Here is a 15415-nt window from a genome sequence, read left to right on the forward strand (position 1 = left end):
ATTATATCAATCATATTTGAATTTATGAATTTTTTAAAGAGGCAATAAAGCTTAGTCAGCACTTTCATTTATGAATATCCCAGTGACAACTTTTGGCATAAATTAAATGAACATAACTTTAAATGAAATATAAAAGCTATTACTGAATTTATTATTTTTACTTCCTAAGATGTTACTTTGTACTTATGAGATCCCCATAAATAAATGCCAATATATAGATAAGACCTTAAGAACCAACTTGTAAATTATGTTTATATTTATTTCTGGAAGTTGAATGAAATATTCTTCTTTAAGTATTATTTTCAGTTCATGTACATGTTGTTTATTTTTATCAAAAACAGAGCAAATCTTGACTCTAATTGAAACAATGATCTGACTACATTGAAGGAAACTTTAAATTTTAGGATGTCCCTTAAAAAAGTACACATACCCTTTGAGTAAGTATAAAGGCAGTGTTTATTAAAAATATATTTCATTTTCAAAATTGACCTATTAGCTGTTAAAGTGTATATACATTTTCTGTGTTTTACGAATACAGATATGGAAAGTGGGTAATCAAGTTCTGCCTATAAAAAGCACTAAGTACTTCAGAGGAGAGTTTGCTCTGTTCAGTCTTTTTTGTTGTTGGAATATTTTTGAGGCTTTGTTTCTATTTGAAGAACAAAAGGACAACAAACTCACCTTTGTGAAACAAGCATGGAGTGTAGGCAGCACCGACTGGGTGTTGGGATCAGAGCCAGGCAATGACCTAACAATTTCTGTGGATGAAAAATCACAAGATTTGAGTGTGTTTTTTTTTTATTTTCTCACTTTCCTTTGTGTTTGGGCAGTAAAACAGTTAGGGTGGAAAATGTGACACCAATCAGTTCTTAAGGAATGGTGCAGCAGATCGTTAAGAAGTCATGTCACATAAGCTAAGGGTCATTGATCTGAATGATAAATTGAAGGACAAATTCAAGGAGTGTGTCTTGCATGCTTACGTGATAAGAGCAGTTATTAAGGTGGATTTTTAGGGTTTAGTTTTATTTTACAGATTCAGACTAAGCAGACAGGCTGATTGGCTAGGCCAATGAGGGTGAAAACATAACTGAATTGACAAAGAAAGAAATGGCTCTAATAAATACTGCAACCAAGAACCATTTGCAGAGTCCTGCTTTCAAGCCAAAGCCCTAACTGGTTTGGCTCAGTGGATAGAGCATTGGCCTGCGGACTCAAGGGTCTAGGTTTGATTCTGTTCAAGGCATGTACCTTGGTTGCGGGCACATACCCAGTAGGGAGTGTGCAGGAGGCAGCTGATCGATGTTTCTCTCTCATCAATGTTTCTATCTCTGTATCCCTCTCTCTTTCTCTCTGTAAAAAAAAACTCAATAAAATACATTTTTTAAAAAAAGCTCAAACCCAATTTTCAGAACCTCCCAGAAGATTCAACAAAGAGACAAACCAGATGGTCTCTGAGATGAGTCTGAAGTTCACCTTTTCTTGTCTAGTAGATTCTCTTACCCTGCGCATTTTCCAAGAGATTTCTGTGAAGCTTTTCAGTGTTGAGTTTGACTATATACACCAGAGAGACAGAACTGGCGGAGAAGGCTAGTTTCATGCCATGTCACACTAAAACGGCATTTCTGTTGTCCATCTACTGAGCCAGGAGTACTGGGCCTACGGAGGAGTTGAGTTCCAAGCTCCTGGGTCCCTCCAGACACCCACTGAAGATTCTGAGTGTGCCTGATTGTCTGGTTGACTGCTGTAGATCCACGCTCCTCTTCCCACTACTTTCTGCTCCAGGAGGTTGTCTTTATGGGCTATAACAATGATTGCTTGCCCTCTGCTTTTTGGGATGGCTTAGTGCATCAGGCAACCCTTCAAGCCAGGAAGTCATAATGGGGCCTTGCTGCTTCTAGTCCCAGGGAACTGTACCATTCCTTTGGGCATTAGGGAAACCTTTATAAATAGTCCCTTTATCAAACTAGTCTCACATGACCCTAATTTGAATGTGTCATCTGTTTCCTTTTGGGACCTGATCAATTTACTAATAAGGGAATCTGGGTTTTGCCAGGGGAACAGAACTGTCCAGGGGTTCCTCTCTCTCCCTGGGCTCTACTGGGTGGCTGAACCGGACTTGACTGACATTCTTGGCTTCTCCTAGAGCTATTCTTGGTGTGAAGTGGTCACCAAAGGCTCATCAAATGAGACACAGGTTGGAGTGAAGAAAGACAGAAATGACATCATACATGATGTGCCTGTCACAGAAATGATAGATTCTACAAGGCCCAGTAAAAATGACAGTGACCATGAGACATTCACGACTCCCAGTCTCTCCGTCAGAATGAGGATAAGCCCTGAACTATGGAATCACCAACTGAACATCAGTGAACTGAATTGTCCACACGTGCAAAGATTTCTCTTCCTGTAGCGCTCTGCTGATCAGCTTGCTGAGGTCTAACGCTGTGCGATAGGTTTCTGGTTGCTTGTCCTCCTCTGTCATTCCATAAAGGACTCCTTCGCTTTCAATTTTGTCGGAATCAAAAGACAGCAGGTCACTTGCAGGACTGTTTGCTTCTGCACTGTCTCTCTTAAAGACGGCCGTAAGTCGCACCTCTATGGAGCTTTGAACTGTTAGAAGCAGAGGACACGCCACACCCAAGGCCATTGTTTTATGCCTTGGTAAGATGGTTACTATGTGGCTACAAAGCTTCAGGACAGCTTTAACCGCTCGAATACCCCACTTCAAAAGTAATTTCAATGTTTGTAAAAAATTTGAAATGTGGAAAAAATCGACATGTATTTTAGTTCTAAATTAAAATTTCAGGATGAGTGGTAAGTCCACATTAAAGAGGACTGAGTCAAGAAGATATTTCTCCTCTATTTTTTCCCCAAGAAGTATTTATAAGTTAAAAAATAAAACTCTAAATGAAACATAATCTTTTCCCCAAGGTGCTTTAAAAATAACATCTGGGAAAGAAGGTGTGAGAAAGGAGAAAGGGAAGTAGCGTATAATTAACTATATTTATTATGATATTCATTGACTCAATGCCTTTTTGCACGTAAAAATCAAATCAAATTCTCTGTAACTATGTCCTCTACGATCAGGTTTTACGTTCTCGTTTGAACTCAGAGGGATGCAAAGTGTTGTAAAGGCCACAGGAACTGATAATGTGTGTCCTTGGCAGTTCTTTTGGCTATACAGTCAGCCTGTAGTTCGTTTTCACTAGTCACTTATAGGAGCCAACGCTGGACTCTTATCTCTGAGCTTTCTTAGATCCAGTGGGCCCTTTCCCAGGCCAAACTGACCTTGAAACCAAGGAGCAAATTTCTCAGCTTTAATCCAGACAGGTTGGTTTCATGTACAAGTATGCATTCAGGCAGACAACTTCCTATCATAAATGACATTTTTTTTTGTGTGTGAAACATGCTTGCATCACCCTTATATGCCTTTAAGTTTATCTGATTAGATTTTGGGTTTTATCTCATGGAATAATTTTGACTTGAGGCCGTCCTCCCACCCTCCTGTACTGAATAATGGGTCAGTTATTCCCATTTAAATAAGAAACCATTAAAAAGTCATTGAGGTATCCTAAACTTTATATGTAAACATTATTTGTAAAATATCAGCATATACATTTATGGGGGGAAATGTACTATATTTCAAAACATTAAAAGAAAAGTCCATAATACTTTAAACAGTACAGAATTTAAATTAACAAAAAAAAGTCCCCATCTCTTTCTTTCTTTGGTCTTCATTTTATCATGCACAATGGTAACATGCAAGGAAGTAAAAATTTTTTTATGAAATTTATAGAGACATTCAATATATCATTTCATATACAAAAAATATTTCCATTATCTTCCATATTTGCCCAAAGCTTTGAAGGAAATATATAAATTCTTATCAGAAATTGGATGGAAACTTTGAGAACCATATACATCTCAGAAAGTAAACATCATTATCTGATATTTCTGACTAGGAGTTGAGCTTTAGTTCAAAGATTATATGTACTTTTGATCTTCTTAAACTCTTTGAGTTGCTCATATTCCTCCTACAGAGACTGCAAATATATCTTATACATCTTTACATTTTTGGGTAGTGCTGGTGCCAGGAAGTATTTAAAATGTATTTTATAAATTAATTTCTAGACCCTGTAAATAGCATTAAATGATTAGTTTAATTCTGAAGGTAATTTATCTGAGGCTGGACTCTGGAGCTGTTGTTTTGTTGACTGATTGTTTTTTGAATTGCTGTAATCAGTAAACCTTGAGGGAATGGTGCAATTCACCATGGACATGGTTGCAAAACAAACAAACAGCTGTTAACTGAGTGGGTGGTCTACATCAGGCAGTTCCCTTGCATCCTCTTTTAATCTCTTCAACATCACAATCAATCCTATTGCACAGAAAACAGAGAGGGAACTTGTCAGGGGAAAGAGGGGGAGACGAGATTCAAATCCTGGCCTGCCTGACCTCAGGCCTGGGCTCATTTTGCCACACCCCCACCCGCTCATGCCTGCAAAAAGGTCATTTAGTCACCAGACTGACAACTACATTTTGGACTCCTCCAAAATAAACATATGAATTTAATATAGAAGCTAAATTAATTTTTTTTTTTTCATTGCAAACGAGAGTTGCCAACAAAGGCACTCTACACGTGGAATGGGGTTTCATGTCGCTTTCATTCCTTGATGTAACAGGACTGACTGGACTCTGCTTTCCTTCGGGAAACACAGAGAGAATCCATGACTCTCACTTGGATGCTCTGAGGGGAGGGAATTCTTTCCGTACAAACTTGACATTCATCCAGAGCTGACCTCCTGCTGACCTTCAGTAGTATTGGTAGTTGTAATCCATGAGAGAGAGGTTCAGCTTTCTGGTCTAAGACCCCAGTCCTGTTCATTTTTAAAGGTTGTCATGAAACAAGCTTCACATGTTAAAGGTACACAATTTAATAAGATTGACACTCCTGTACACCAGCGAATCAATTATGGCAATCAAGATAATGAGCACATTTCATCACCCAAAGGCTTGCTGGTACCCCTGTGTAATCCTTCTCCCCCATCCTTCCCTGACTCACCCTCCTCAAGCAACTGCTGATCTGTTTTCTGTCACTACAGATTAGTTTGCATTTTTTTTTTTTTTTAGAGTTAAATGTAAGTGGAATAGTAATGTACTCCATTTTGTCTGGCATCCTTCACTTAATTATTTTGAGGCAAATTCATGTTGTATATTCCAATAGTTGCTTTGCTAAGTAGTAGTCTATGGTAAGAATATACCACAATTTATTTATTTATTGCTCTGTTGATGGACATTTGGGTTGTTTCCAGTTCTTGGCTATTATACATAATGCTGCTATGCACATTGATGTGCAAGTCTTTGAAGGAGTATACTCTCCAACTAGATTGAATGATTGTTAATAGCTTCCCATATATGCTTCAAGAGGTAAAGCAATATAGAAAGTGAATCTTTCATGGCTCATCCCTTTCAGGGTGTTAATAATAGATGTTCTAACTAGTCCCCAGTTGTGTTGAGAGGATTGAATGAGGTTACTGATGTAAAAGCACTTATTAAATTGTAGACCAGGTTTTATACAAATGAGTGGATGTGAGACAGTACTAGGAGATGTAGGGTGTTAGGCCTTCTGTAGGGATCTGGCTCCATGAGAAAGCATTTCCTTCATAATGAGTTTACTCTACAATATGCTGAGCATCGCTATTAATGATTAAAAGTTTGTGGTACTCATAGCACAGCATTTATTGTATTTGGATCAAATGATTTTTTTCTTCTTGGACACTAAATACAAATCACATAATAGAAATCATTGGGAAGAAATAAGAATAAATTCTTGCAGAGATAAACACATAGAAAGATGCAGCTTCAAGGGATTTATCTTTAAACCTTTTACCTTGAAAAGTTAATCAGCCTAACATCTTTATTTTATTCTGAAATATATTTTTTATTATTATTAGTTTTCCATTTATTTAAAAGGAGGAAATAATGAGCACTTGAGCATTCACAAAAGAAATCCCAAAAGCGTCCCTATCATTTTCTCAGCTTTAAGTTAAAAAGTTTATTCTTTAACTGCTGCGGTTTATCCAGAAGACCTTGCCATCTATGTAGAATACCCTCCCATCACCATTTAAAAAAAAATTCATCTGATTTCACATGGAATACTATGGGGCGGCATGTTGAAATAAAGAAAAAATGGGTCTGCTTTGGCAAATAGGGTTTCATCTTTTATAACTTTCACTTTTCAACGTTTCCTTCCTCTGGAATTGTGCAGATCAGGGGCGGGGGGGGGGGGTCTGATAACTTCAAAAGAAATAAACTGGTGGAGCTCCCCCAGAAGTATGCTTTCTGCGTGTGTGGAGCCCGGGCTCTGGGCACATTTGGGCTTTAAGACGATAGACGGTAAGGGAGCCGGGAAGCACTTGCTGCTTTACCCACTTTACAAATCCCCTCCGGCATGGAAGCACACTCTGCCATACCAGGGCTGATGTTTATTTACCCTGTGGAGCATTAAGAACAAAAGTAAAACATATGTGGCCCCACTTGTAGATGTTTTGAATAATGAGAACTTAAAAAAAAGACGCAAAAATCTTGCCAAAAATGATGAACCCACATTAGAATGTTGTGACGCTGATGGATGTGGACCTGCCAAGGGAGTATGATCGGACCCTGCTGCAGTGTGGTGCTGTTTGATTACTTCACTTCCTTTATTGAAAATTTTCACTTAACAATTTTTATAATTATTAAAATACTTTTTCACTTAATAGTTTTTGCATGGTACTGTATTTCTATGGTTCAGACATCGAAATAACATAAAATATTTTGGGAAGTCCTGCTTCCACCCCTATCTGTCCACCCCATTCCTCCAACCCCATTGCCCTGTAGGTACCACTGTTACTAGCTCTCTTGGTTCAGCTTGATTTGTTTATTTTATTTGTTTATTGTTTTAAAGTTTAAAATTAATTAATTGTTTATTTTTTACATTAAATAGATTGGGGTGACATTGGTCAACATGATCTTACAGGTTTCAGGTGTGGCTTTATATGTTACAAAATCTGTATATTGCACTGTGTGCCCACCTCCCAGAGTCAAATCTTCTCCTGTCACCGTATATTAGGACCCCCATTTCCCACCAACCCCTTCCCTCTGGCAGCCACCACGCTTGATTGGTTTAGACAATGATGATATTTAGCATCGATAGGCAACCAGGCAACCAGACACCAATTGCTTTTTTTTTGACTTGTCTGTACTGAGGAATTTTCCTAAGAGGTTTGTTAATAACGCCACGGAAGCAGGTGAGTTCTTGGAGAGAGCCAGGTCTCTGACTCCAGAGGGAGACAGGGATGCAGCTCCCGCGCTACCTCTTCGAACATCACCTACGGTCATGCTCTAATTAGATAATTCCTTTATCTAGAATGTTTTCAGTTTTGGGATTGGACTTTATAATCCTCATGATGTCACTTTTAAAAGAAGCTAGGAAGAAAGTAACTTAAAAATTGATAAGAGTCCTGCTCTCTTACTTAACTAAATCCTAAGTTTCTTTGAATCCTGGAAGTTTCTTAAATACCTTTTGCATCTGTAGAGATAAAAAAATTTCTGAAATACTTGTTTCTACTGGGTAAGGTCTTAACTAACAGAAGAGACTAGATATTTTTGATGAGTTAGGGGAAAAATAAAAATGGAAAATTGATATAATGATCGAGGCCAGATTTATTCTTAGTTATTTCTGAAACCTGAAGGAAAGTGTTTTGCTATTTATTTTTAAAGCTGGAAAGCTGTAATTGGATAGTTCTGACTTGCGTTAGTGGTTACTTTACATAAAACATGAAATAACTTTAAGTTGGTACTCAGAGGAAAATTTTCTGGCCACAGTATTTTTATTTATACACACAGAGTAGCTATAATATTTTTCTGAATTGAGCTATATGATTTGGAAATATCTGTAGTGTTAAAAAAATTATTAAAGTCAAATTACCTAAATAAAAGGTTAGTAGCAGATTCTAATGTAATACATTACATTGGCTCTTATAATTGTGAAATTATAATACATTTTCTCATTTAATTTGACCTCGCTAATGAGGCATATTATCAGAATATTTCACAATTGTTATACTCAATTACTTCCCAACCTACGACGGTCTTGCTTCTTCTCCTCGATCCCTAGGAGGGAAGGTTCTCTCTAGGCCACTGTCTCGCCTCTCTCCAAATCCTAAGACATTTTTATTTATTTCTCCATGGTTTCCCTGCCTTTTTTTTTCTGGTTCTTTTTCCATCTCTCTGACAACTCTGTCTGTCTTTATCCTATTCCTGTCTCTACTCTCCACTGAAACGGTAAGGATTCTGCAAGTTGAGCCCTCAACCTCTTCATCTCACTCCCTCGCCCATTTATTCAGTAAGCTTGACTATAGACTCTGTGCTAGGCGCTCCGGACATTGTCACATAGATGAACAGGCACTACCTATCCTACTACTTGTATGAAGCCTGGGAGGCATTCACAACCAAGAGGAAGACACGGTATCTAGCAGTGAGGTGTGGGAGGGAGAGCAGGGAGGCTGAAGAGGTGAATAGGGCCCTGTCCTCCCTCCCTCCCTTCCTGTGCCCGCTTCCCTCTGCCTCCTCTTGGGGATCCCATTTTCTTCCATGGCTTCAATGGTCACCTGACAAACAACTTTGAGTTCTCCATATGAATATGCCAACATTTGTCACTAATTACACATGCGCAAACCAGGGTAAGTCTCTTCCTCCAAGTCTGCCTTTCCTCCCGGGTGCTCTATCTCAGTCAGGATTATGAATTCCCTTCGCCTTCCATGCCAGAGAGCCCAGCAGCCCCAGATACCTCTCCTCTGTGCCCCTCACATCCGGTCACCTCACCTGTTTGTTTGAATCCTACATGCCTTTTATTTCCATCAGAGTCTTCTTATTTCCATGCCCAGCATGCCCCTGCCTAATGCCCTTCCTGTATTTCTGAAATAATTTTCTGGGTGTGTGTGTGTGTGTGTGTGGGGGAGAGATTTTTTATTTTATGAGTTGGGGTGGGGGGAAATGGGGAGATGTCTTTTTGATCACAAGTTGATCATTCCATATCTGTCACTCTTCACTAAAAAATCTCTTGATCGGCTGCACTGCCCTTTGACTAAGATTTACTAGTACTAATTTAGAATGGCATTTAAGACCCTCCACAGTTTACCCTCTCTCCTCAAGTACCTGCCGTTTACCCCCTTGGCCAATATTGTCTCCTCTAGTCACATTAAACTCACCGCTGTCTCTCCCCAAATAGAATATGTGCTTCTTCCAGACATCTATCCATGTTTTTCTTTTTAGTCCAAGGTGCATCTTCTACCTTCAGTTCATTGACCACCCCCCTCCCCTGACCCGTCTTTCAAAGCCAGCTCAAATATCCTTTCTATTGAAAATTATTTGTAGGGTCCTGAAGTCAGGTTCAATTATTTCTTCTCCCTTCCACTCTAGAGCATTATTATTGTATGTTCCATTAAACTTTCTGGGAGGTGCATGTTGTGTGTCTTACAGAAATTATACTCCTTGGGCTCAGGGATCATGGCATACTTATTCATCTTTATCTCTCGCCTTCCCAGTGCCTATCAGATTGTCATCCCCATGGTAGGGACTCAGCACATTTTGTTTAATCCAGTTGAGTGCATCTTTTCTTCTCTACACTCGCCAGCCTGCCACTGTATTGTCACTGTATCTAAAATTACTGCCAAATCCACATCATCTATGCCAAGGACTAGAGCATTGATGCACAGATAATCCCCAAATCACTTACATTGGGCTTTGAAATATATCATTTTTTTTCCCCCCTCAGCAGACTGATTTATCTTCTTAGTCATATTCCCTTGCACCAATTTTAAAATGCTGTGTGTAGCAACTACTGTGATGAAGATAAATGTATAAGTTTGAGTGATGAGGAGATAAATGTATAAGCTTGAGTTCAGCTATTGGTCATCAAGGTTGTATGACCTTGAATTTATTACTTAACTCCTTGAATCTTGATTTCCATAACCAAAATGAGGTAATAGCACCTATATCATAAGTCTGCTGTAAGGAATAACTGACACACAATGGGGAGAGAGGCAGCAATATTTTGTATAGTTACTCGTCTCCTGCTGGATTATTAGCTCCTTGATTGCTCCATTATCTTTTACTTCCTCAAGGGCAGAGGTTCTCAACCTTTCTAATGCCGAGTCCCTTTAATATAGCTCCTCATGTTGTGGTGACCCCAACCATAAAATTATTTTCGTTGCTACTTCCTAAGTGTACGTTTGCTACTGTTATGAATTACAATGTAAATATTTGTGTTTTCCAATGGTCTTAGGCAACGCTGCTAGCAGTTCTCAACCTGTGGGTCACAATTCACATTACAATTAATAACAGCAAAATTACAGTTATGAAGTAGCAATGAAAATAATGTTATGGCCGGGGGTCACCACAACATGAGGAACTGTATTAAAGGGTGGCGGCATTAGAAAGGTTGTGAACCACTGCTCAAGGGCCACACAGCACGGAGCCTGGAAGGGGCGGAGTAAGCCTTCAGTAGTTGTTTTAGAAAGACTCAATGTGGGGAAGGACAGGAAGAGGGTCCTCATAGAGGTCAGGGACAAGGGGCCTGGAATAAGTTTCTGTGGTGTCACTCCTACTCCACTATGAGCTAGCTAGGAGATTGGGTTCTGCAGATCTGGTCTGTGATGGGGCAGGTGGGAGAAAGCTGTGTCCATGCTTGAGGTCTGCGCCGGTCTCCTGTGACAAATAGTTTTGAGCCACAAAGTTTGTCATGCCATCCCAGTTACAGCACCTAGGACTGAATGTCGAAGAATGAGCTCTAGTTTCTGGAGCAGAAGATTCAGACCCCAACTCATCTCTCTCTCTCATCCAGGACACCAGAGATGCTGTGATGCATGAATACAATCAATCAAGCACAGACCTGCTCCCATGGGACCCCACAGCTATTAGCGCAGGCAGTAGGGTTCATGGCCGGGAGAGTTGGCCTCCCCTCCTGGGTGCTCATGGCAGTGGCTCCCGTGGAAGGGCTTTATTGCCTGTGCCTCTGTCCTCTCTGTGAACCTGCCTCTGATGGATTAAGAAGCAGCTCGGCTTAGGAGGGCACAGGAGGCGTCTAGGGGGGAGATGACAAAGGCCTTCAGTTAATTCTGCTAAATAATCTTCTGGGAACCTTCCAATCATGGAGCACTAACCACTAAATTACTAATTAAGTGTCCAGTTAACCTTATTAATAACACTAAATGCACAGGGGCCTCCCTGATTCTGCCAGAATGTACGTTAACGGGGCTATAAAAAGGCAGCTGTGTTGAGTTCTCCTGAATGTTTGCACAGAAGAAAGCATTCAGACAACAACTATGCATTCCTTTTGACATCTGTATGAAATTGCTCATTAAGTTTATTGTGGAAATTAAATTACTGCAAAGCACTGCCCATTAATTTTCGATTAGGTCCAAATGACTGTGCTAATGCAAGTGTTGGGCTATGGTGAGGCTGGTTGGTTATGTGACGGCTGGCTTTGAGGTGTTCAGACTACCCAGGCGCCTGGGAGGGGAACAGATGCTCAAAGCAGAGGGGGTCCATCCGAGAGAAGCCAGAGACCCGTGCAACAGAACTAGCAGGACTCTGCAGCAAGACCAAGAGAGATATACTCTTGTTTGACTAATGAATATTTCAGAGGCTAGAAGGGGCATGTTTATTTGATGATGATACAAAATCTTTCCCCCATAGTATGTGTATTTGGGAAAAATAGAAACTAGAGCATTGTAGGTAAGAGCAGGGATTCTCTGGTGCCAGGCTGCCTGAGTTTGAATCTTGGCTCTGCCAGTTATTGTATGACATGGTTGAGCATTTAGTTAATTTCATCTTGCCTCAGTATCCTGACTTGTAAAAAATATAAATATTTCTTAACTGTAGATTTGTGTGAAAAGAAAATGAGTTAATATATATAAAACATGAAGACCAGTACAGTGGTATTATTTCTCTATGTAGAAATAGATTTGGAAAGGGACTTTGAGATCATTTTTAATTTCTTTTAAAAAATATTTTATTGATTTTTTATGGACAGGAAAGGAGAGAGATAGAGAACTAGAAACATTGATGAGAGATAAACATAGACTAGCTGCCTCCTGCACATCTCCTACTGGGGATGTGCCCGCAACCAATGTACATGCCCTTGACCAGAATTGAACCTGGGACCTTTCAGTTCGCAGACTGACGCTCTATCCACTGAACCAAACTGGTTTCAGCTCATTTTTAATTTCTAAATGAGGAATCTAAGGTCAGGGAAGTGATCCCCAAATTTTAATGGCTATTTCTTTGCAGAAACAAGGTTACAACTAAGATTTAAACAAAATAATAATTTAATTGTATTACTCTACATCAGGTAGTGTAGATGCTTAGAAAATTCACAGGTGAGTGAAGACAGTCTATGGCCAATTATCCAATTCTGACATTACTCTGACTAGGCTAAGGATTTGTTGAAGAGAATATTTCAAAGAACAAATAGAAAAGATAACAGACTATTTGAAAAATGCATTCTATCTAATAGTCCATGTCTAAGTACTTTTCTGGTTCGTAAATACCCCATGCTAATGCTTTCTCTTTGAAGTTTGTAAAAATGACAGTCTACATTTTATTGACTATGTTGATGCAGGGAGAGGTTGAGGGTTCAGAATGTTTTTCTCTTAGCTCTTCTCCAGTTGAGAAGGGGTAAGCACTGGAGTATGAGATTAGGGTCCTGTTTGTTCCCTGGCCTTGCTCAATAAGATGGTTGGGCTATCCATAAACATAGTTCACAGTTATGTAATCTCATGTGTGCTTCTGTTTTCCATTGAATTTCTACAAACAGTACTGAGTAGTCGCTGCATCCCAAGCTCTGTATTAGGAGGTAAGGCTACAGAGATGAAAGCAAAAGTTTCTGCCCTTAAGGGGAAGCTCATAGCCTGGTGGTAGTGAGGGTGGTACGAGGGCAAGGAGGCAGGAATGGAGACAACAGAGGTAATAGACACATAAACAAACAATCTCAAGACAGAGTAATAGTGTTATGACAACAGTGGGCCCCAGGTGTTAGCCCAGAGGAGTGAGCCCAGAATGGGTAGAAAGAATTTTTCATGATGTTTGCAAAATGAATCTCAGGGAAGGGCATTCCAGATGAAGGAGGCATTACTTATAAAGACTAACCGTGAGAAAGTAGAGTGCAAAGGAGGGGAATGGTAAGGAACTGGTGTTAAAGAAAGAAAGGCAATGTGTTATCATGATATTCAGCTGCCACGTTCAGCATAATAATTTGGATTCTCCTGCAGGGAATAATGAAGAGCCTTTTAATTTGATCAGGGATAGGCAGATAGAAGGCTTGTTTCCCGTTGGCTCCAAGATTCTGAGTCTAGGCTTGCGCTGTGGTTCACTCACCTGGCTTTGAGACTTTGCTGCTAGCTCCTGGTAATATAGGGAGTGGGCATCAGGGAGCTCTGCCTTGAACTTCTGGTTTGCCAAGGAGATGCTCATCCCCACCTTCTGCTCTGGTGGGCCCTCAGGTACCTCAGAGGATTCTATTTCTCTTTCCTAAGTTAAAAAGGGCTTCTATTAATATAAATCACAAGGAAATATATAACATATATTGATTTTTGTCTCAAGAATTGGATTATGAAGGCTCTAGTATTTTTAGAATAAAAGTCCTATTAACTAGAAGTGGCCTATGAATTTTACTGAGAGACAAAGCACCAAAGCACCAATGAACTAACTACTTAGAATCTCTGAGAACATAGTCGTTTTATGACGTGCTCTTCATGAAAGCATCCACACACACATACACATAATTCATATATATATATATATTGCTGGAACATCAGTAGGATTGTGCTGCACACGTGTGTAACTTTGTATACACTCTTTGGTACGGATTGGATTATATCAATTAACCTATGGATGCTGGTATTATTTAATGTAACCCTTTTTGGAGAAGAGTCTAGACTGGTTTAATAAGACTGCTTGTGCTTAAATTTCCTACTGAAACTGGTTAGAAAGCACTGTCAAGTCAAGAGAGGGTGTGAAATTCCTCTCAGAGAAAGTGGCATATCTGGGCCACCTTTGGAAGCATGTGGCTGAGAATAGCAGTGCTGAGGCTCACAGAGGGCCAGGGTTCATCCTCTTTGTCCTTTGGTTTGAGAACAAGCAGGAGTCTCTCATTGTTCTCCACTCACTTGGGCTCCCAGGGCACAGAACAAGCCTGGAGCTGTGTTTCAGACTTGGGGTCGGACAGATTTCCAGTCTTGGGGACCCACATAATCCTGAGATCTGCACAGCTTTCTCCAAAGAGTAAAAAAAGATGTCTGTGGAAAATCAACTGTCTACGGGAATGTACAGTTTCATATGGCGATATTAGAGTTGTGGAAGCCGAGAGACAGGCACCACCAGTGGAAAATGCCATGAGAGGCGAAACTCATCTGGGTGGTGGTGATGTAACTTCTCATTTCTTATCACAGACTCCTTCTTGCAGGGGCAGTGAACAACAGAACAGCCTCTCACTTCTTTCTTTCTTTCTTTCTTTCTTTCTTTCTTTCTTTCTTTCTTTCTTTCTTTCTTTCTTTCTTTCTTTCTTTCTTTCTTTCTCTCTCTCTCTCTCTCTCTCTTTCTCTCTCTCTCTCTCTCTCTCTCTCTCTCTCTCTCTCTCTCTCTCTCTCTCTCTCTCTCTTTCTTTCTTTCTTTCTTTCTTTCTTTCTTTCTGAGCCTCTCACTTTAATAGGATACATGGAGGATGTGTATTTACACCTACCAGGCTACTGGTATTTGTTTAATGAGAAGGTTTCCATCTATCCATCCATCCATCCACTTGCTCACTTAATCATTCAGATAATTCACACGGATCATCTGCATGGGAATAGCACAGTGCTAGGATCCATGGGACAATGGAAAAAAATATGGAATATGGCGTTAACCTCTAGAAGTTTACCATTTCATTAGGCAGATAGGAACTTCACAAGAGACATTTCGGTAAATCCTTTAGGTGTACTAGTGAGAAGTTTTTGTAACTTACCTTCACCCGCTTATTAATGTTTTATGCCTCTCACGCAGCACCCTCAGTGACGTCCTACTTACCTCGGGGACAAAACCGAAACTGTTTTTCCTGACATTTGACTCGCCACCATCTGATGCCAATCCGCTTGAACAGCTTTGGTCTGTCTCACTTCTCCCTGCCCAATCCAGGGAGCTCCACTCACCCTTGCTGAGGACTACACTGCCGGGCAGTCTCCTGACTGAAGACCCTTCTCATGGCTCCCCACAACCCCTTCCAGCAACAGTGTGTGTGCGCGCCACACACACTTTACTTCATACACACGTCCTTTTTTACTTCTCACCAATATCTCCTAGTGTTACAGTCCATTAAAAGAACTATCCCCTCTGACCA

The 15415-nt window shown here is 40.1% G+C and overlaps 1 protein-coding gene across 1 annotated transcript in view; it reads right to left on the minus strand.

Annotated features, from left to right (window-relative positions):
- Window positions 1-2341: 2341 nt before the first annotated feature.
- Window positions 2342-15415, minus strand: part of IMPG1 (interphotoreceptor matrix proteoglycan 1) — a gene marked incomplete at both ends in the record, with an annotated part of 49939 nt that continues 36865 nt past the window's right edge. Inside the window, 2 exon segments of the mRNA XM_084890483.1 lie at window positions 2342-2722; window positions 13420-13572. Of these exon segments, the coding sequence (XP_084746609.1) occupies window positions 2342-2722; window positions 13420-13572 (534 nt within the window).

The sequence above is a fragment of the Pipistrellus hanaki genome, assembly GCF_964339955.1.
Source record: "Pipistrellus hanaki genome assembly, chromosome: 7".
Classification (NCBI taxonomy): Eukaryota; Metazoa; Chordata; class Mammalia; order Chiroptera; family Vespertilionidae; genus Pipistrellus; species Pipistrellus hanaki.